This window comes from Solea solea, chromosome 21 (genome assembly GCF_958295425.1).
Source record: "Solea solea chromosome 21, fSolSol10.1, whole genome shotgun sequence".
In the NCBI taxonomy this organism is placed as follows: Eukaryota; Metazoa; Chordata; class Actinopteri; order Pleuronectiformes; family Soleidae; genus Solea; species Solea solea.
Window position 1 is genome coordinate 13,483,811 of NC_081154.1, and position 20,392 is coordinate 13,504,202.

General features: G+C 38.9%; 1 protein-coding gene across 22 annotated transcripts in view; it reads left to right on the forward strand.

Moving 5' to 3' along the window:
- LOC131448781 (calcium-activated potassium channel subunit alpha-1a) overlaps positions 1-20,392 on the forward strand; it is an 87,995-nt gene that overhangs the window by 42,712 nt on the left and 24,891 nt on the right. For 18 of the 22 annotated variants that reach the window (XM_058621525.1, XM_058621530.1, XM_058621527.1 and 15 more), the window contains exons 3-18: positions 503-564; positions 4,890-4,983; positions 5,064-5,175; positions 9,417-9,492; positions 10,212-10,287; positions 10,395-10,565; positions 11,752-11,843; positions 14,650-14,760; positions 14,895-15,000; positions 15,100-15,182; positions 15,941-16,010; positions 16,231-16,386; positions 16,621-16,730; positions 17,373-17,441; positions 17,896-17,982; positions 18,912-18,988. In XM_058621525.1, coding sequence (XP_058477508.1) covers positions 503-564; positions 4,890-4,983; positions 5,064-5,175; positions 9,417-9,492; positions 10,212-10,287; positions 10,395-10,565; positions 11,752-11,843; positions 14,650-14,760; positions 14,895-15,000; positions 15,100-15,182; positions 15,941-16,010; positions 16,231-16,386; positions 16,621-16,730; positions 17,373-17,441; positions 17,896-17,982; positions 18,912-18,988 — 1,552 coding nt within the window. Of the gene's footprint in view, positions 1-502; positions 565-4,889; positions 4,984-5,063; positions 5,176-7,435; positions 8,219-9,416; positions 9,493-10,211; positions 10,288-10,394; positions 10,566-11,751; positions 11,844-11,928; positions 12,021-14,649; positions 14,761-14,894; positions 15,001-15,099; positions 15,183-15,940; positions 16,011-16,230; positions 16,387-16,620; positions 16,731-17,372; positions 17,442-17,895; positions 17,983-18,911; positions 18,989-20,392 lie in introns of those variants that run through there. The other 4 variants (XM_058621526.1, XM_058621545.1, XM_058621547.1 and 1 more) reach the window with 2 other exon arrangements.

The following is a 20,392-nucleotide window of genomic DNA, read 5'->3' on the forward strand; positions in this document are numbered from 1 at the left end:
CTGGAGCGAGCGGATTTGACTATTTGTATTTACACTTGAGTCTGATTTGCTGTGGCATTAGCTGTTGTGATTAAGTTTCACCTGAGCTCGATCAGTATCAGAGCCAGTGTCACTTGAAGACTCTTGTCCAGTGACCAGTAACAACAGTGATGTGTCCAACACATCACTGTTGTTATCTGAGGATAGTTTATGCTTTTAGTGACTCCCCGTGGCTGGGGTTAAAAGTCGTAAATTCATTTTCTTTTAATTGACTAAGGGTCATCATAATGTCTTAAATCTGTGTTTTATTTTTCATTGTCATCATGTTTCCCAATACATCTTTAGAAGTCTTACTTGCAATTTAATCATAATCAGTCATATGAGGACTGGTATTGATCCATTTGTTGTTGTTTTTTGTATTCTGTAAATCTCCCTGTAACTTAGTTTTCATCTGTCTCTGAGGAATTAGCTGTTGATGCCACGGTCTTGCTCTGAAATTGATTTTCTTTCTTTCTTTCTACAGGTGGTTCTCGTATTTGCTCTCAGCATCGGAGCCCTTGTAATATACTTCATAGATTCATCTGAGTAAGTAATCCCTTTAAATAACTAAATAGTAAAAATGTCATGTTTCACAACTGATCCTAGTATAGCTGATAGTTAATCCTGTGTTTATCCTGTTCCTCTGCAGAACAGCCGAAATGATGAATGTGTTTTAATCATTTCTCAAAGTTCAGTGTCTTCTGTGATCTGCTCTTTAAAAAATAAAATGGCTGTGGAGCTTTTAACACTTGAAACACAGGAACCTCACCTGAGTAAACCACATCTGGTCCGAAGACTGAAGGATGAGAAGGAGAAATTTAAGAGAAAGGTCAACAAATGAGGTGCAGCTTTGGGTTCATCTGAAATCTTGTCGTCCTCTGAGTCCTTTAGCTTTTGTCCTTACAGCAGCTTTATTAAAATATAAAGCAAATATGATCTTAATCCAGTCTAAATCACTTAAATGTTGCTGATCAAACATTTCCTCAGCTCTAAAGATTATAGCGGTGCATTTAAAAATCACATATGCAGCCACTTATGATTTCTACAGCACAGTGTCATAAATCTTTGTCCACATTCTGCCAAAGAGCCAATAACACTGAGTAGTCTATGGTACATGCTGGCTGTTTTTTTTTCCCCCCTAATCCCCTTCCAGGTAAACTGCTCTAGGATTAACTCGCCAATGAAATTTGTTTAATCTCGGTGATGAAAGGATCAGAATTTCAAACAGGCAGGAGTTCCTGTTCACAACAATCACCATCGCTCATCAAATTAGAGGCAGCGGAAGACCCTTTCGCTCCATGTGCAACAGTATTCTGATACTGCAGTGTGGTGTGACGGTGTTTGGACAGGATGTGCCACTGAGAGGCAGAGCAGAAAGAAACACACTCGGATAAAAAGCTTTTCTCAAGCCCAGAGGGAGAGATGTGTAGGCAGAGATGAGAAAATGGGCTATAAACGAGTGTAATGTTGTTCGCGGTCCTGGAGGTAAACATCCAGTTTTTTTTTTTCTTTCATAGGACCACAAACGGCTGAGGGCATGGCTTGCGAGCATGATCTCATTTCATTATCTGGACAAGCTTAGCTCCAGTTACAGCCTCACCAGTGCCATCTGTGGCCTCCTGTTCTCATCACAGCGCCCGGTACCTTTTCACTTGGCGACCGTCAACCTTTCTCTTTAACCTCTTTGCACCTAAGAAAGGGAGTCGTTAAATAAACACAGAGGGACTGATGCGGCAGCACCTGCTCTCACTTACTTTCAAATGCGTTCTTTAAATCTTCTTTATCCCAGTTTTCACTCAGGCCTTTCTATTATATTTTTGCCCAGTACATGAAGCCAGAGAGAGTAGCCAGTTAACTACGCTCAGAGCGCCCTCCTAAGTGGCAGCAGACTGTAAACGATACAGCCCTTCCTGTAATTAGTCCTGTGGGGCTGCTGCGGCTGCTGGACAGGCTGACCTGGCAGAGACACATCCACTCGCAGAGAGGACCTCCATCTGCAAGCTGCACAGTGAGGAAGTAACTGGTTATAGGTCCACTGGGATTTTTACTTTGTAAAGTCTGCGTCTATGTAGTTCATGTTGCACTGTTTCATCAGTGTTAACATAGTGCGTGGTGTCACGCTTCAACAGTGAGTGTGTCCAGAGTCACAGATACATAAAGCTCATCTATTTGGTCAGACTTCATTATATTTCTTAATCAGATATTTATTATCGTGTCGTTTTCTGATTTATTTGGCCTCTAGGGAACAGAATTTAAACTTGCAATAACTCATTTGCAACAGTCATGTCTTGTCAATCTGCAGAATTGTTATGACGTACTATTTCAAAGAAACACGTTCTTAAAAAAGGTAAACAACAGTTTACAGAAAAAACGAAAAATGAAATATCCTCACAGACGCACACAAACAGAACCTCCTTGGCCGAGCCAATAATTCAAAGTAACATCATGAACTTGTATCAAAAAGCTATGAATGAGTTAACTGCCCGTTCACCCTCAGTGTCTTCAGCGTTGGTTCAGGGAGAGCCAGAGCCGCTGTAGATGGGGGAGGATTTGTGATCCATAACAGGCTCAGATATTTTCCAAACCAGACCTAGTGGAACTTAATTATTTAGTACTGCAGGTCTGCCGCTGTGCTATATGGTCCGTCACCCTGCTATGACAGGGATTTGCCAAGCGGATGCGTCATTACCATGAATGAAGTCAGAACTATCCAACATGCTACGACTATCTTTAAAGGTGCCATAAGGAAGACTGGTTTCTATTCTTCATCATTATTTGTTTCTAACACTGAGAAACAAACACGCAACTTGTGAAAGATTTGATGAGATGCAACACCAGGAAAAGCTCAAAGCAGCTTCACATCAATGGAAACATGAGACATGATTGCATTTGTATTATCAGATCACCTTTAAACAAAACAAAGCGCCCTATTAAAAATATAACTTTGATCTTTTGAAAAGATAAAGATTCCTTTATTGTTGCTGTACGCGAGCACCAGACAGTGAAATTGGGGGCAGAGCTTTCATTTCAGCATACGTAGTTTCTTGCGTACATTCACTCAAGCATTCATTGAACAGAATATAAATAGTAGATAGATAGTAAATAAATGAATAAATGATTTTAATGTATTGATCATTGCTGAGTACCGTCTTATTTGGTTCAGCACAAACCCTTCGATAGATATCTAATCATGTCAGTTGAAGAAATCATACGACGACCAGGAAGATAAATTCAAGATATACAGCAAAGGGGCATTTAGGGGCAACTCCAGAGTCTGGAGCATTTTCATGATTTGTGGACATAAAACGTAAGAAACGTCTTTTAGTGTCTGCTTTGCTGTTGAGGATTTACTGCAATACTGTGTTGACTGGGGTTAGGATGTGACCATCATCATGTGACCATCATCACTGACCTCTTCATCACCGACCGGAAAAGCAAACAAGGCTCACTAATGTGCATCCAAATAATCCCCGAGGTATTTTAATGTCACCTCTTGATCTTCGTGAGGACAGAGTTTTATCAAAGGGAGTTTATAGGATTTTTTTCTTTTTCTGTCTTTGACATAACAAAAGCAATTTGCTTTAATCCGAGTGGCATCACAGGGGAGAGAGACTGTGACTGTGGCTGCAGGGGAAGCTCATGGATAAAAAAACTACAAACATGCCGCAGAAGATTCAAAATGCTCATCTCTTACGAATGGAGCAGCGTCTGTGCTCCCTCATCAAATATCACACGTCACTAACCTATTTTTCTTTTCATATTGACGTTTACGCAGGTAAAATGAAACAGTTATTGACAGGAACAAAGGCTGAGATGGTGCTTTTACTGTCAGCATATTCATGTACGACAAAGGTTTTCATGGAATTCACTGCTGCCAAAGTACTTAAAGGTCCGATATGTAACATTTAGGAGGGTTAGTTGGCATAAATAAAATATACTACATATAAGAATGTTTGTACAAGTGTTTAATCGCATTAAAGCGAAATGTGTTTGCTTCCATAGCTTTAGAATAAACCAGTATTGTGCCACCCAAAACTGGCTTCATCTTCCATTTGTTTCAGCACTAATATAATTAACAAGCCACTGTTTCCATCGTTGAATATTGCTGTTTTACTGCTCTATATATTTCATTCATGCAAATCTGGACACTAACAAAACTAACAGTTTCTCTCAAGCCTCTTGTTTTGAATGTACAGTATAACCTGTGTCTAGATTATTTTATGCATTCATTTCCCAGGACATGAATTGCACTAAACAACCATGCTAACCCTATACTATTCACATTTACTTGGTTAATTATTTCTCTTTATTTGAATTCTTACTGCCAGATACAAGCTTGTTTGAGGGTGAGACTTCACTACATTGTTAGTACTTGCTTTGGCTGCCTGATTTCATAAAAAGAAGACATGAAACCCCCCTGCATGCACTTAACCCTTAAACTACTGCCTTGGCTCTGCATTTCCATCATGTTTGAGTTAATATTTCACTGAAATGTTGTCTATTAGGTGGGAAATGCAGGCGTGAGAAGAAAACGGGTGACATTTTTCATCCTATACTCTATATTCCACAGACAGTTTTGCAGTTATTTAAGGGTTAAACAAGCATTGACAAGTTATTGCTTGTATGACAATGAACTGCATGTCCTTTCTCAACAGAAAACCATTGGAAAATATCACGTATTGCACTCTTTGCAACACTTAAGTTCCTCCTCTTTTGTGTATCCAAAAAAATGCACTTTCAGGAAAAGAAAAATGCATCTTTTCGGCTTTATTTGTGATGAAAAATTACATTTATTGTGTATATATATGTATACACACATATAGATTTCTTGAGTGATTTTCACATAGTTTGTGTCTGTCTCTTTCAAACAGTCCTATCGAGTCCTGTCAGAACTTCTACAAAGACTTCACGCTGCAGATTGACATGGCGTTCAATGTGTTTTTCCTGCTCTACTTCGGCCTCCGCGTAAGTTGAAGTGAAGTCGTTGGTCGATCTTTGCATGTGAACGTCTGCGAATCTCATCGTCCACTTTGAATCGTCCACAGTTCATTGCTGCCAATGATAAGCTGTGGTTCTGGCTGGAGGTGAACTCAGTGGTGGACTTCTTCACCGTCCCTCCAGTGTTTGTGTCGGTGTATCTGAACAGGAGCTGGCTGGGTAAGGACGCTCACATTTTTACGTCACTCACACATGCTCATGAACTATACAAGAGCTGTACTGTACAGTGGAGGGTTTAAGCCCATATTTCCCAGCGGCCTATGTTGCCACCTGGTGGATTTGCCGTGTATTACTGTTGTTACTGTTGCCTACCAGCGGAGCAGGAATTCAATTATGCTCTAATTGAAAAATACACAGATGGATAAAAACAAAAAAAAGGCAGTAGGCTTTGTTGGGAGCCTGAACACTAGAAGTTAATCTACTAAATGTGTGAAGATCATCAGTCAGAAAGTTCTGTGAGCAATTAGAGGATTAAAGGCCATGCCCTTTTTTTTATTGTTGTTGTTTTTGCAGCACACAACTTTATCTTATCTGTGCAACAAAGCTGCTGCAGCAGCCACTAATGGAAAATAACAGCCTCTACTTCCATTATATCATCTTAATCAGTGCAGTTGCATAATGTGCCTGAGTTTTTTTTCCCCTGGGCTGATGCAGTTTGACATTTAGTGTCAAAATCTGAGGAGGTGGTTGATGCTGACGCCATCTAGTGGACATAAGAGAGTGTGCGTGTCGTTGGAGACGATATAATTTGGACTAGTGTGTGTGTATGAAGAGAACATGTCACTGTTTGTTGCATCTTTACACTGTACTGTAGGAAGCAGTTGGGCTATCTTCTATCTCGAGTGGTGACATGAAAAGTGCAATAAGTCATTCATTAAGATTTTTGGGAAGATTATTTCCATCTTCGTAGACAAAGGTTTCTTCCTGGGTTCTGTCCGGTCATTTTAAATGCAAAATGTCAATGGGTTTAAAAGTACGCCGCCTATTGCTTTGCCTCATTTGATTCCTTTGAATATAGAATGTATAAATTACTATAGAAGTTATACCATGATGGCTTTTTATAATAAAATCTTTATTGGCTCAATTCCATTTAGTTACTTAAATTCCAGCTTCTCAATATAAATGGCTCTTGTTGGCTCACTGTCACACTGTCACATTGTGTCACTGTTTTTTTTTTGTTTTTTTGATGACGCTGTTTTTGTCCAGTCAGAATATTGTGGTTACAGGACAAAAAAATCTATTCATGCTGTTGTTTCCTTATTTTCTACAGTAAACACAAGTGGAGCATTTTATCTATCAAACATAATCTCAAGCCAAACAACAAGAGGAGTTGGGTTTTAATGAAACTGTGGTTAAACAGGTGATGAGGTCATAACCAGCTGAGCTTCCTGGACTCATAGCTGTCAACATCTCTCCCATGATGATTTTAAAGTTATTCTGTGCTCAGCAACACTAACTGGTGCACAACAAGGTTGCAGGTGTGAACATGACGCACAGAAACACACTGCAGCTGCTAATAAACACAAGAGCATTTTTTCTTTATAATACCTGAATTCAGAAGCTCAAAAGAAAAGTAATCCCGGTAAATATGACAAGGTAAATCAGTCATTTCTTTTCTTCATGAGATATTAATGTGTTTGTGGTGAGCACATGAGCTTTTTTCCTCCCTAGTTAAACAGAAAGCAGCTTTTATTATTATGATGTTGACTGAAAAGTAAATGCTCTGAAATAAACAGCTCTGAATTGAAATCAGGTGTCAGCTGGTATGAGGTCGTTTGACGGAGACTGAGACATTTCAGCTTTGTTATTGTTATTGTGCATGTTATTTTTGGATTGTCCATTCTGTGTTACTGTAGACACACGGACGTGGAACATGACAAACATGGAAGATGAACTGCTCCAGATGTAGATATGAAAGGCTCAATCTAAGATAACATTTATCTTAGTCTCATATAGAGTATTATATAATAACTATTGGAAACATCGGGAGCTGTACAGTAAAACAACATATGAATGTTGTGTGAATCAAAACTAAGTTGATTTTCAACATTTTTCTCTATTTGATAGAAATGTCAAAATGATGTCCTTAAAATGTCCCTAAATTCCAAATAGTTGTATACAATGTAATTTCGAATAGAACCACTTCTCGAAATAAGCACGTAAATCTCTGTGTTTTTTGTGGGAATGATTTAGAATACAGACAGGATTTTTGCTGACGACAGAAGTGACACATATTTCAAGCTTTAATTCACTTGTCAGATTGAATAGATTGTGCAGACTTGGGTCTCAGTCAGCTGCTGCTGCTGCTGCTGCTGCTGCTGCTGCTGCTGCTGCTGTTGCTGCTGCTGCTGTGTTTTTTCCTCTTTGTGGTGACATTTTCCGTGCTGCAGATTTGGCTTTAGTGTCAACGACAATAGCAGTTGTTACATCAGCTGTGATTCATTTAAGGATTATTGCAGAATTGCTCAAGCCACAGAAAAACACAATGTCTGCCAAAGCTTCAGCTTCATGTTTTTATTTATGCTGATCTCTCACAGAACTTTGTTTCCGGCTATAAATATGAGACAAAGATACACAATGTTCTCGTCTGAGATAAGAGAGGGAAATTTGGTTTGTCAGGAGCAGCTGCAGTGTTTGAGGGATGAGATGTGGGTTACATTGTGAAGCCAGCTGATGGACACACTCACTGTCTGGCCTATTCCTTTCCCTGGATGAATCCTAAAGAAGCTTACACTCTAATATCCTGATGGGAAAAGGGTTTGCTTTAAGCTCAGTGAGCGCGCCAGATCGCCACGAGGATGCCACAAAGGTCTGAGGTAAATCGGACGAAAGACCTTCATCAAAAAAATGAGAGCGCCTGATTATTATTTCTCTCTTTATTTTTAATTGTCTTTTATGTGAAATGAGGCAAGGTGGATACCGAATGGCAAAGAAGGTGATGTGAAGCAGATTTTGGACTTAACTTTGGATACGAGTCATTTATCAGACATGATTCCTACGAAGATGTTAGTGTACAGGGGGCCCGATGGTGGCACACGCTCCGAGACAATAACGAACACGAGAAGGCGAAAGAAGTCGACGGGGGAGCTGTTTCAGAAGGGCTACAGGGTCAGGATGGGCCACGGGCAGGTCACCGACAAAGACGACCAGGACAGTGTCTGCTACAGCTTGGGTGCATGCTTCCATCTAATCGCCTACTGGGGTAAGATCTACAGGATGTCGGAGCGGGGGAAATCTCATCTGAGGCTCAACGCTGGCACGTCCAGAACTCTCTGGACATGAATGTGTCAGTTGGAGCAGGTTCAGGTTGAGGATTTTCACAGTATTATGCTCCCAGTCTGGCAAAACGCTCACTTAGAATGAAAAATGATGAGGCACACCACTGTCCACATTGTTGTTGTTGTTTTTTTCACCCACACATGTACATGTTTTTAGCTGAGTGAGTGCCTGTGATATTTGATTTGTGTCATTTGGCATTGGCACAAATCTACTCATGCAGGGAAGTTCATGTGCCAGATTAATGCGTGTGGAAATGGATTTGACTTGATGGCTCACTCTTGGCCGAGGTGGCTGTTTATGGTTTATGTTGCAGTGACACTGCAGCGGATACAGCTTTTTTCACAACATGAGCCGGACTATGAATCATTTGGCTTTTAAACTCAGCGAAGAGAACTTTTTCTTTTTTTTGTTACTGCACTGCACCTACATGATGAAACATAAACAAGAAGAAATGAATTATGTGGCTTCGGCCGAGGCTTTTGTAGACGTCGATTTATGTGTGGACTTTCTGGGGCTTTTTTGGACACAAACGGCCGTAAACAATGGCAGTAAATATACACAGCTTCAAAGATGGGATGGCACAGTCAGACAATAGTGGCGTATACGAGCTAAGGCGTGTGTTGACAGTGCAGGTTTTTATTGGATATAACGCCGTCCTTGAAGTCTTGGCAGCATTATTTTTCTTCTCATAAATGCCCTCAAATTTCAGATTTGACGTCATGTGTGTTTACTCATTCAATTTGGCAGGACAGCGTCCACCTGTCTTGACTCTAAACCAGGTTGTTATCCCTTCCACATTCAGCTGGAATGAAAACACCTCTCAGGTGGAAGCTGGCGCCTTGTGAATCTCCTGAGAGTTACACAGAATGATGAGTTGATGAAGAGAGAACTGCAGTTGTAGAGCTTGATTCATTTTTCTGTTGATTTGTTGATACACTGCATGTTGGTTAGGCCTTTGCTTTGATCAGTGAATCCACTGAGGCTGATAAACATGAATGATGGTATTAAATCTATGTCGTATCTGTAAAAAACACAGTGGAATGCTATTGATCTGGTCTGAATCTTTTATTATTCATCATGTGAGGTCATTTATTTGTGGTCTTCTGTTTTTCCCCTCACAGGCTTGAGATTTTTAAGGGCCTTAAGGTTGATACAGTTCTCAGAGATTTTACAATTTTTGAACATACTAAAGACAAGGTAAGTGCGTGGATAGTTTGTCTCACTTTGTGTGTGTGTGTGAGACTGTAATGTTTGTGAAATGGTGCACATGCTGTGACTCGCTCTGTTTAAACATAAACATGCCACGGGTTTACTGTACTTTTAAGGGGGATGATTAATATTTAAAACCAAAATCGATCACATCGTGGGCACTTAAAAATAAAGTGCTAACATTTTGCATGTTTGGACTTGCAGTTATATGTCTATATATACTGCACCCTGCAGAACAGAAGTGCTTTGTCTCCTCGCCACATAGAATTAAATCTTTTTTGCACAGATGTTGTGTCAGGAAGAGCTTATAGTGCAACAAAATGCTTAGAATAGAATAATCTCCTCACTCATTCACGCAGATGGAAGTTAAAGGTAGAGGTCATGAAAATAGAGGCCATGCAGGGGATATTGCACTTCAATATTCTCGGGTTTTTATGTCAAGTGAGAAATGTAATTATACAAGTATACAAGTAGATGTGTTAATATACATGTTTCTGATTTACCACAGCAATAAAAGCAAAGTTGTTTAAGTCTCTGTCCAAAAGTCACTGAAATTGCTGCATCTCCTTTGATTGTTTAGTGTTGCTGCGTGTTACCGAGTATCGGCATGATTTTGACTCATTTGCTGCTGCAGAACCCCGGATTTTCATTTATAATGACATGTAAAAATTTGTTTTGACCAGTTGTCTGTCTTTTTCTTAAACTAGCAACTCCATCAAGCTGGTGAACCTGTGTTCAATCTTCATAAGCACATGGCTGACTGCAGCAGGCTTCATTCATTTGGTAAGTTCATGTTCATTTTTAGGATGCTGCTTTTATTAATATCAATTAATTATTTTAAATCATCGGTTTGTTTTCATGGTTGTATGAAATCTCTAACTCTGTTCCAGGTGGAAAACTCAGGGGATCCTTGGGAAAACTTCCAAAATTCCCAGGCCCTTTCCTACTGGGAATGTGTCTACTTACTCATGGTTACGATGTCCACCGTTGGCTATGGAGACGTTTATGCGAAAACCACCCTGGGTCGCCTGTTTATGGTCTTCTTCATCCTTGGTGGTTTGGTAAAAAAACATCTCATTACTTATATTATCGCTGCTTAAAAATCCTCCCTGCAGTCAATCATCACACTGCACCGGGTGTTAATTATTCACTGGGACGCTGTCAACTCAGGATGATCTTCATCTGTTCTTTACAGTGGGATTTTGTTTTGTTTTCCATGTCATGTATGAGTTGTTTCTATCAATGCAGCATTTATTTGGATATAATGCTGAATAATTGTATTTTATTTTGATGTGTGCATCTGTTATTAACTATGAAGTACTGCGGTTTCAGGTGGTTCCACTCTCCTGCCTCCCCTCCCTCCCTCTTTACAACAAACACAATGACACCGCGTGATTTATTACAGCCCCGCTTTATGGATTTCGCAACATTACCATATCTCTTCCTGCACAAATATCGAAAGCCGCACATTTTTATAGGATAATAAGCTGATTGTAGGGGGGGAGGAAATAGAAAACATCCTTTAGGGGATTTAAAGATCTGATCAAGTCTGTAGCCAGAGGTCACACTGTGATCTGGATGATGAAGCAATATTCACCGTAGGATTAAACTGCACTGACATATTTTAATTACGGAAAAGAGCTGAGTATTAAAATGATAGTTCAGCCAAAATCAAGTCCTATATCTCTGTGGTAAGACATCATATCAGTCACAATCTTTTTCACTTTTTAGCTGCTGTAAATTTAATTCTAATTTTCCCACCAAAGTGTGGCCTCATCAATCAAAGTCCTCACACTGACAGTGAGGAATTGTTGTCGTGCAGAAGTGTAGAGACATGAAGTGAATGTTTGCTGTCTATTTAACGGTGCTTTCTAAATCACACTGACATGTGTTTGTTGGGCGAAACATGGCACATAAGGCTTTTTCTTGATTTTCTTTATTTCCTGTCACAGATCGACATACCACTCATCCGCTGTTATATTTCCTCCCTTTTTCTTCTTTTCGTCCAGTATCCGTAAATATTGGCCTTTTTTTTCATTCTCACACTTTATCTTTATGCTTGGAATGGAACTGTAAAATAACTCTTTTTTTTTCTTTCTCCTTTTTCCTGTTAATAAAATATTAATATTACTCCTGCACATAACAGTAGCATTTCACTGTTAGACGTCTTAAAAACTAAAATTAGAGGACCTGCTCTTCTCTGCCTATTTTTTTAGTCTCTTCTCCTGTCTTCTATCTTCTCCTTAGGCCATGTTTGCAAGCTACGTCCCTGAAATCATAGAATTAATAGGAAACCGCAAGAAATACGGTGGTTCCTATAGTGCGGTTAATGGGAGAAAGTAAGTATTCAAGGAGGCTCTGCTGCCTCCACTGCAGTAGAACCTTCTCTGCATGCCCTTTTCTTTTTCTTTTTCATGCATGTAGGCCATGTTTGCTCGCTACGTGCCAGAAATTGCTGCTCTCATCCTTAATCGGAAGAAATATGGAGGGAGTTATAACTCGACCAGGGGCAGAAAGTAAGTCAAACAAACTAAAAAAAACAAAAAACTTTGACTGGTGTGGTTTTGTGTGACTCGAGTGGCCCTCTCATAAAGAGGAGACTTAATATTTGCTAAAACATTTGAAATGTAATGACCTCAAATCAGCACTTAAGTCACACTGTGACTGAAGAACTTGGCCATGATAAATGTTAAGTTGCTGCTGCTTCCATTATGTGTGTGCGCAAGGTGTCGCTGCTCATCAATGTTCGCCTTTTACACTGCAAAAATAGCTCCATCTCAGTTATTTTTGTCTGTGAGCCGAGTCCTGAAAGTCCTGTTTGTGTAAAACAAGTGAAAAAATCACTTACTGCACTTAGTGTCGGAAATGACAGAGAAATGATTTTTCACTTGTTTAAAAATAGACAAAAGTGACTTGACAAGAGTCTGTGCTATGATATTATTGCCATTGTTTTTAAGATGGTACATGTTGGTTTTTCTCACCGTGATATTGACAATGATTATCTTTAAAATGATTAAAATACTTCTCAATGATATTGTCACTAAAGATGACTGAACAGCACCCTCTGTGGCAACAACTGACACATACACAATAACAAATGATCTGCCTTGAGCTTTGAGTTACAACAGTAGTTCATGTGTCTAAAAATATAAAATAATTTAATTAATAATAAATAAATTAATAAAATAAACTAAAACTCACTGTGAGAAAATCCTTCATGTGTTGTGGTGGTGGTGGTCTGTACTCATCTGTGTGGGGGGAATGTCAATCAAGTATTTGCACTCATGAATTCACAGATTTTTGCATCACAAAAACTGCATAATTAACATCTAAATAAGGCTCATCTGTAACTGAACATAAACTGTACCATACTACTGTGTGTATGTGACGGCATCAAATTAACGCCTTGATAAATCAAAGTTGAATCACTTTGTGTGCATGTTTTTCAATAACAATTTAAATACAAACTAGAGTAGTTCATTCATGATTTAAAAAAAAAAATCATATTAATAATAATTTCATTGAATTACATTATTTAAACCTAGAGCCTTCTCTACAGCAATAAAAACATAGTCATTTATTAACATTCCTTCATTCAACTCAAGTTTCAGTGATGAAAAATGACCCATACATCTAGGCCTGTATATCATTGCTTGCTTATTATTGATTTCTTTTTATATTTATTGATTTATTTATTTCTTTTTTCTCTGCTATGCTTGTCTCTCTCTTTTTACTTCCATGCTCTGCTTTTAAACCATCTTGGCCTTTGTCTTCAGTCTGACCTACACCCTTAGAACAGAAATTACAGTTAAAATGAGTTTGACCCTTTGGTAAATACACTAATGCACTCTCTTTAATGTGTTTGTATGTTAAATATAAAGCTAGAGCATGAGGGCAGACTGTTAGTTTAGTTTAGTTTAGCATGTGACTAATTAAGCTCCTAACTTACTACATTCCTATTTGTTGTGCTTTGATTGTGACAAAAAGTAACTAACAAACAATATGTCTATTATTAGACAATTTGTGTGTATTTTTCTGGAATGTAAACTGATTACCGCTGCGGAGCATCCTATGGCCTAGTGGAAAGGGAACTTGGCTTGTAACCGGAGGGTTGCCGGTTCATATGCCTGACAGGTCAGGGGCTGAGTGCCTTTGAGCAAGGTAGGGTTGTGTCAGAAAGGATATATGCGGATCACTGAAAAGCAGGCGATCCACTGTGGTGACCCCGACATGAAGTGACATGATAATGACCCCCTTGCTCCAGCTCCATATCTAACGTACAGACATGAAAACTGTAAATACCAACATGTCAAACTATTCTCTTAATATTCCGATTCCGATTCTGGATGGCTTACTGTATTGTAGCATGCTTTGTAGTTTTAACATCTGTTTTCACAATTATACAGACGTGTCAGCATCATTATCATTACTATTTCCTTCCATCTCTTTAATATCTTAATATACCTTCCTCTTATTGTCTTTACTTGTTGTTATACCATCACTGTTGTAACGGCATTCTCGTTTTCTGTGTTTTTTTTCTCTGGAAATTAGACCAACAGGTGGCGCAAAAATAACAATGACTCTGAAGCACTGATTGTAGATTAACACCATGAAGAGACACTGCCGTACAATGAGACGTCCAGCTGTGCTTCTTTCCACGTAGCAGTTCGTCCTGGCGAAATGTTTACACGAGTAAACGCCTGAAACAAGTTTTTAAATCTTGACAAATAAAAATAGAATGCATAAAAGACATTTAAGTCAATGTAAATGATGTGGGAGTGGAGGTGCACTGAGTGCTGCTTTCATAATCTCCATCTAAATCAACTCTGATCCTTTCTAATCTGACAGTGAAATCCACGGTGCCCTCTGACCTCGTCAGTCAGGAACATCAAACATCCCTCCTGTAACGGAGTTTGACTCATTTATCCCACACAGATTTCAGCTCAGTCACCTGAACACAACACCACTGAATACTTTCCCATTACATTCATCTCATCTCAGATTTACCTTTTGATTTTAGGACACAGATGAAGATGAAACATTACATTTGTGTGTGTGTGTGTGTGTGTTTGTGTTTTGTGACTGACTTTTATTTCCACTACATATTTTGTTTGTTTCGTTATTGTTCTGCACCTTGTTTTCTAGGCACATCGTTGTCTGTGGTCATATAACACTTGAGAGTGTGTCCAACTTTCTGAAAGACTTCCTACACAAGGACAGGGATGATGTCAATGTAGAAATTGTTTTTCTCCATAAGTAAGTACAGAATATTTATTTGATTCGTTTTTTATTGGTTTGCTTGTGAAGATAAAACAATCACATGCTTGCCAGATTAGAAACGTTATTCTGCCTCAGATTAAGGACTATCTGGATTTTCTTTTCTCTCTCAGTATTTCCCCTAATCTTGAGCTGGAAGCCTTGTTCAAACGCCATTTCACCCAAGTTGAGTTTTACCAAGGGTCTGTTCTAAATCCACATGACCTGGCCAGAGTCAAGGTAACTTCTGCTGTTTCGCTGTAAACACAACACTGCTGTTCAGTGTCTGACGCTGATTTGGATCATTTCGTTTGTTTCTCTGTGTCTGTTTGTCTTCAGATTGAATCTGCCGATGCCTGTTTGATCTTAGCCAACAAATATTGTGCTGACCCTGATGCTGAGGATGCAAGCAACATCATGAGGTAAATCACAGGGACCCTCTCCAGGATTTGTGTTTCAAATCTGACAAATATGTTGCATTTCAACAACTGAAATCTGCATGATGATGGTGATTATTATGTGAGAGTAGAAGCCCTCTCAGAAAACTCTGAATACAACAGTATTAGCATGTTGTCATGAGGTGAAAACAGCTAAGGAGTTTGAAAATGGGGACAGGAAGGAAAGAGAAGAAGTAAAGGGTGATTAAATCTAGAGGAAGGCAGTAATGCGACGTTACGGTGTCAACTGGGATTAAACCAAGCAAAGTGATGGCTGAAAGGGACAGTACTGTATATGCCAAATTATACACCAGAAAATGTCAGTGTTACCTCTTTAAAAATCACTTAGCAACACGTCCTCTTGAACCTCTGACAGGTATTTGTAAGTCCGGAGACTTAATAGGTTTAAATACATTATATAAAGTGTTACCAAAGTCCAGTGTTTGAACTTAAGAGTGTAAGTGGGCATCACAGAGCTCTTTTTTTACTGCAAGCACACGGACAAACTCCTGGTTGTTTACTTTCCTTTTTGGAAAACGATCAAAAGCTGACAGAGAGTTTTTATAAACTTTTTCCCGACATGAAACAATCGCATGTCCAAGGACAGGGATGTAAACAGTAAGTTGGTTTTATAAGTGTAAATAGCACAATTTGAACATGCTTATTTGAGTTTTTATCTTATAAATGAGAAAGAAGATAAACTGACAAGTTTGTTGTGTCCCTTTTTTTTTTTCCTGCATCAGGGTTATATCGATCAAGAATTACCACCCAAAGATCAGAATCATCACACAGATGTTGCAGTACCACAATAAGGTTAGTAGATTCCACCTCCTTCCACAAAGACCATTCATTACATGCTTGTTATTGCCACATAAGGATATTTATAATAAGGTTAGGTTAACCTAAAAAACTGAAATATGTTTCTAAGACTTGTTTAATTTTTGTTTGTCCATCTTGTTTAACTATTAAGAACCACATAACATATAATACTGTCTACGTTCAAGTTTTTGTGTGTTTTTTTCCCTACCTTCAGGCCCACCTTTTGAACATCCCAAGCTGGAACTGGAAGGAGGGAGATGATGCCATTTGCCTCGCAGAGCTGAAACTTGGCTTCATCGCCCAGAGCTGCCTGGCTCAGGGCCTCTCCACCATGCTGGCCAACCTTTTCTCCATGAGGTCTTTCATCAAGGTAGACACAGCTCAGATTCACCCATCTGTGAAGACTGGAGAAAGTTAAATATTGAATATGGTTATTAAAGTAGTCTGAAAGGATGATGGTTCTCCCAGATGAGGCTCAAATACAGCGTCTGGTGAATGCTGGATATATAAATAACTCAACTTTCGGGCACAATTTTTGTTTGCGTTTGGCATTTTTGTAACGGCACAAGCTCATCTGTGTTTTATCATCCCATCTTTGTCATAGATTGAAGAGGACACATGGCAGAAGTATTACCTCGAAGGAGTAGCTAACGAGATGTACACCGAGTACCTGTCGAGTGCCTTTGTGGGCATGTCCTTCCCTGTCATCTGCGAGTACGTACAATGAACCATCGAGTTGTTTAAAGCCAAACATATGCTCAGTGTTTGCCTTTCTGCTGCTTTTGTTACCGTGTTTCCTCACCAATTTAAACTCTGTGGTCTTTTTACTATGTTTAAAGAGTCAGAACTAAACATTTTAACCCATAAGGCATAGTGTGTAGATTTAGCAACATCTAGTGGTGAAGTTGCATGTCACAGTTGAATAAGTGAACCTATGGCGTCCTTCAGTTATCATTAACACTGAATAGGTGGTTAATTTGTCAATTAAAAGCATGGTGATCCAACATGGAAGCCCATGGAGAGAAGAACTGCTCCTGATGTAAAAATACGAATATTAATAATAATTGTTATAGTTATTATAATGATCTCTGAAGGCCTTTGAAAGAAAATGTCAAGCTGTCTTTAATTATGGACACAACAATTGTAGTAGTAAGAAAGAATGAACGACTCTACCTTTTAAAACCCATTGATTCAATATGTTAATTATTATAATAACAAGTTTCAACTAGTGAGTTCCTTGTAAAGTCTTGTAAAAGAGTTGAAGCCTATTTACAACAGTGCACCACAGGAAACACGAGTGCTTAGTCTGGATAATTTGAATCAAAGTCAAATTATATCTATGTGCTCTTTCCACAGACTCTGCTATGTGAAGCTAAAACTGCTGCTCATAGCTATAGAGTACAAGTCTGATCAAAGAGAAAGCAGGTACGTGCGTGTGCTCACGGTGGATCACTGGGATTTGTTCAGATTAGATGCACAATCTTAAACACACAGGTGTGTTTGCTGTCGGGGGTTTGCCTTCGGTGAGGGGCGTACTTTTAATCGGGCCCTCTGTTTGACTGCAAACACACGGCCCTTTAGAAAATGTGTTTAATTAGTGTCTAAATTGGTTTGTTAACAAACATTTCCAGGCGTTGAGATAAATGATTGGAGGAGGTGGTAGTTAGCGACATTAAACACAGCTGAAGCTCCGTCTCAGTGGTGTCTTTAATGCACTGATGCTCATTTTACACCAGTTGAAGTGTCACTGATATCAGCTTTCATCAGCTTAATTTAATAAACAGAAGTGATTGGCCCGTGATGAGTGCAAAGCGTTGCATTTGCAGTCTGTGTGATATAACTTTCCACGCCAACCTCTTTGGTCTATAAATCTTAACAGCACCTTGATAAATCCTGGGAACCATATGAAAATGGAGGAGGGAACCTTGGGCTTCTTCATTGCCAGCGACGCCAAAGAAGTAAAGAGGTAATGAATGAGATCAAGCTGCTGTGTTTCTATTCAGACAGAAGCCGTGTTTGAAAACGCATCATACGTTATCTAAAAGTGACCATATTCCTTTGACAGGTAGAACAGAAGGAAATAATAACTTCATAACAACGTGACCAATATCGAGTTGATCGGTTTAATAATTCCTTCTAAATATTTGACTTTTTGATATTTGTGCAACAAAATCTGATGTTATATAGTAATAATTAATATTGAGGTAAATTCAGAAGTTGCAGTATAGACCCTGGAGATGGCTAGAGTATAGTAGAGAATCAATTATTTAAATTTATTGAAATGATAACTCCTAGAGAAGATCATCTCATTTTCTAGGGGATCCACAACACAAACAGACAAAGTCCGATAACCAACAGCACAGAAAAAGAAACAAGCTTTCCTAAATCTTGCAAATCCACAACCGTGATCGTTTGTGTACGTATGAATCTACACACACTGTGCTTTTTTCGATGCATTAGATAACAGAGAGTGGTTAGTTGGTGATGAATAGATAGATTGGCATGAAGTTAGTTGGTGTGAGAGAGGGGGATACAGAGAACAGGGTGAGATGGAGGAGGCTGATTCGCTGTGGCGACCCCTGAAGGGAGCAGACGAAAGGAAAAGAAGAAGAAGAAGAAGATAACACAGAGTGGTATCTTTCTGTAATTATCCAGATAAAATGGATATACTACATAGTATTTCTTTTTAAACATCTGTTATAGTGAAGCAATGTGGAACTCATATAAAGTGTTGGGTAATTCAAAATACATTTAAAATCATTTAAAAATACATTGTATTAAATGAACTTTGAGTAAAAAGTTATATATTATATGAGCATAATGTAAACTTAGTCCTGGAACTAAGTACATAAATGATGGTTCTTCTTAAATGGGATGCCTATCTTACTTTCCTAGGGCGTTGTTTTACTGTAAATCCTGCCACGACGACATAACTGATCCCAAAAGAATAAAGAAATGTGGATGCAAGAAATGTAAGTAACACCTTATCACTCTTTGTGAACTCTGCTTTTTTGGGATTTGGATGAAATGATATTCTTTATTGTTTTTGTAGTCTACTTCTAACTGACACAACCGGTAGAGAATCTAAAGAATAGAATATTATATTTTTCTTGCCATCGTGCGAACATACACAGGAACAAGAAGTATTTTAAGACCACACGTGACTGCAGTCTAAATATGCATTATGTCTCTGTGGCTTGTGTGTTTGGTTGTTTGCCATGTGTTCTGTTGTATGATGACTGTCCGTTCTGTTACATTTCATTGATGATGTTGTGACATTAACAGGCATTCAGAGACTGTTAACACCCCCAGGTACCTGGCTGGATCGTGTGTTTGTAGACCTTAAAACACATCATGTCCTTCTTAATGTTTTTTCACATGGATTTCCTATTCCTGTTTTTTTCCTTAACCCTTTACAGGTAATAATTGTCATTTATATGTATGCATTCTTTTCCTGCTGCTTGGAAATTTGGCACACTTTTCTTTAAAAAAAAAAATTAAAAAATCACTATATAGTGATATATTGTGAGTAATGTGGATTTGTCTCCCTCCTGAAACACAGCCTGCTCCCCTTGACTGAATGCACTCTAAATGTTGCATGTACAATGGTTGATTCTGCCTGGTTCTCTGGTTTTTATGTCGTTTTCAATGTTAGGACAACAATTGTGCATAAATTACCTGGATTAAATGTTGCTGACTAGAATCAGTAGTACTGCAGATCACCACCAGGTGTCCCCACCGTCCTCTGACAAAAACAGCATCCTGCAAGAGGAGCATAACAGGAAAGTCATCACATCTGATATCAGGGCTGTCTTGGAAAAATTGCTAAGTTGTGCAGGATGTCAAAGGACTTCATAGTCTCATAGAAAGCGTTTCTATTTTTATTTATTTTTTTATTATTTAAACCAATATATTTAAAAAGAATCATGGTTAAATCATATGAATATGTTCGAATCAGAGAACCAGTGCAGATAAGAGTCGTGGTGTAAAAACAACCCAGCCATGAGTGTTGATGGTGATGTTAAGGTGAGGTCGAGTGGTGAAGTCAATAGAGAACACATGAGGACTACTATGCTGGATAAAATCTTATCATCTGCCTCCCACCCCAACTCACCGTAAAATGTTCTACCCCCTTAAGCCTCATGACCTTGGGCCCCCGTGATATTTCCCACACATGTCCCAGAAATGACCCCGAACAAAACAGGGGAAAAATAATTCCTGAATTCCTGATCTGACATTTGCACGCTGTCAAGACGTAGTTGATCTAGTGCATCCCAGCTGTGGCCTTCCTCTGTGCCCTGTCTTGCCTTTAGTTCACTCTTCCTCCAGAATGACCCTCTACATTAACCTACTGTTCCTCTCCTCTTGTCTGAACC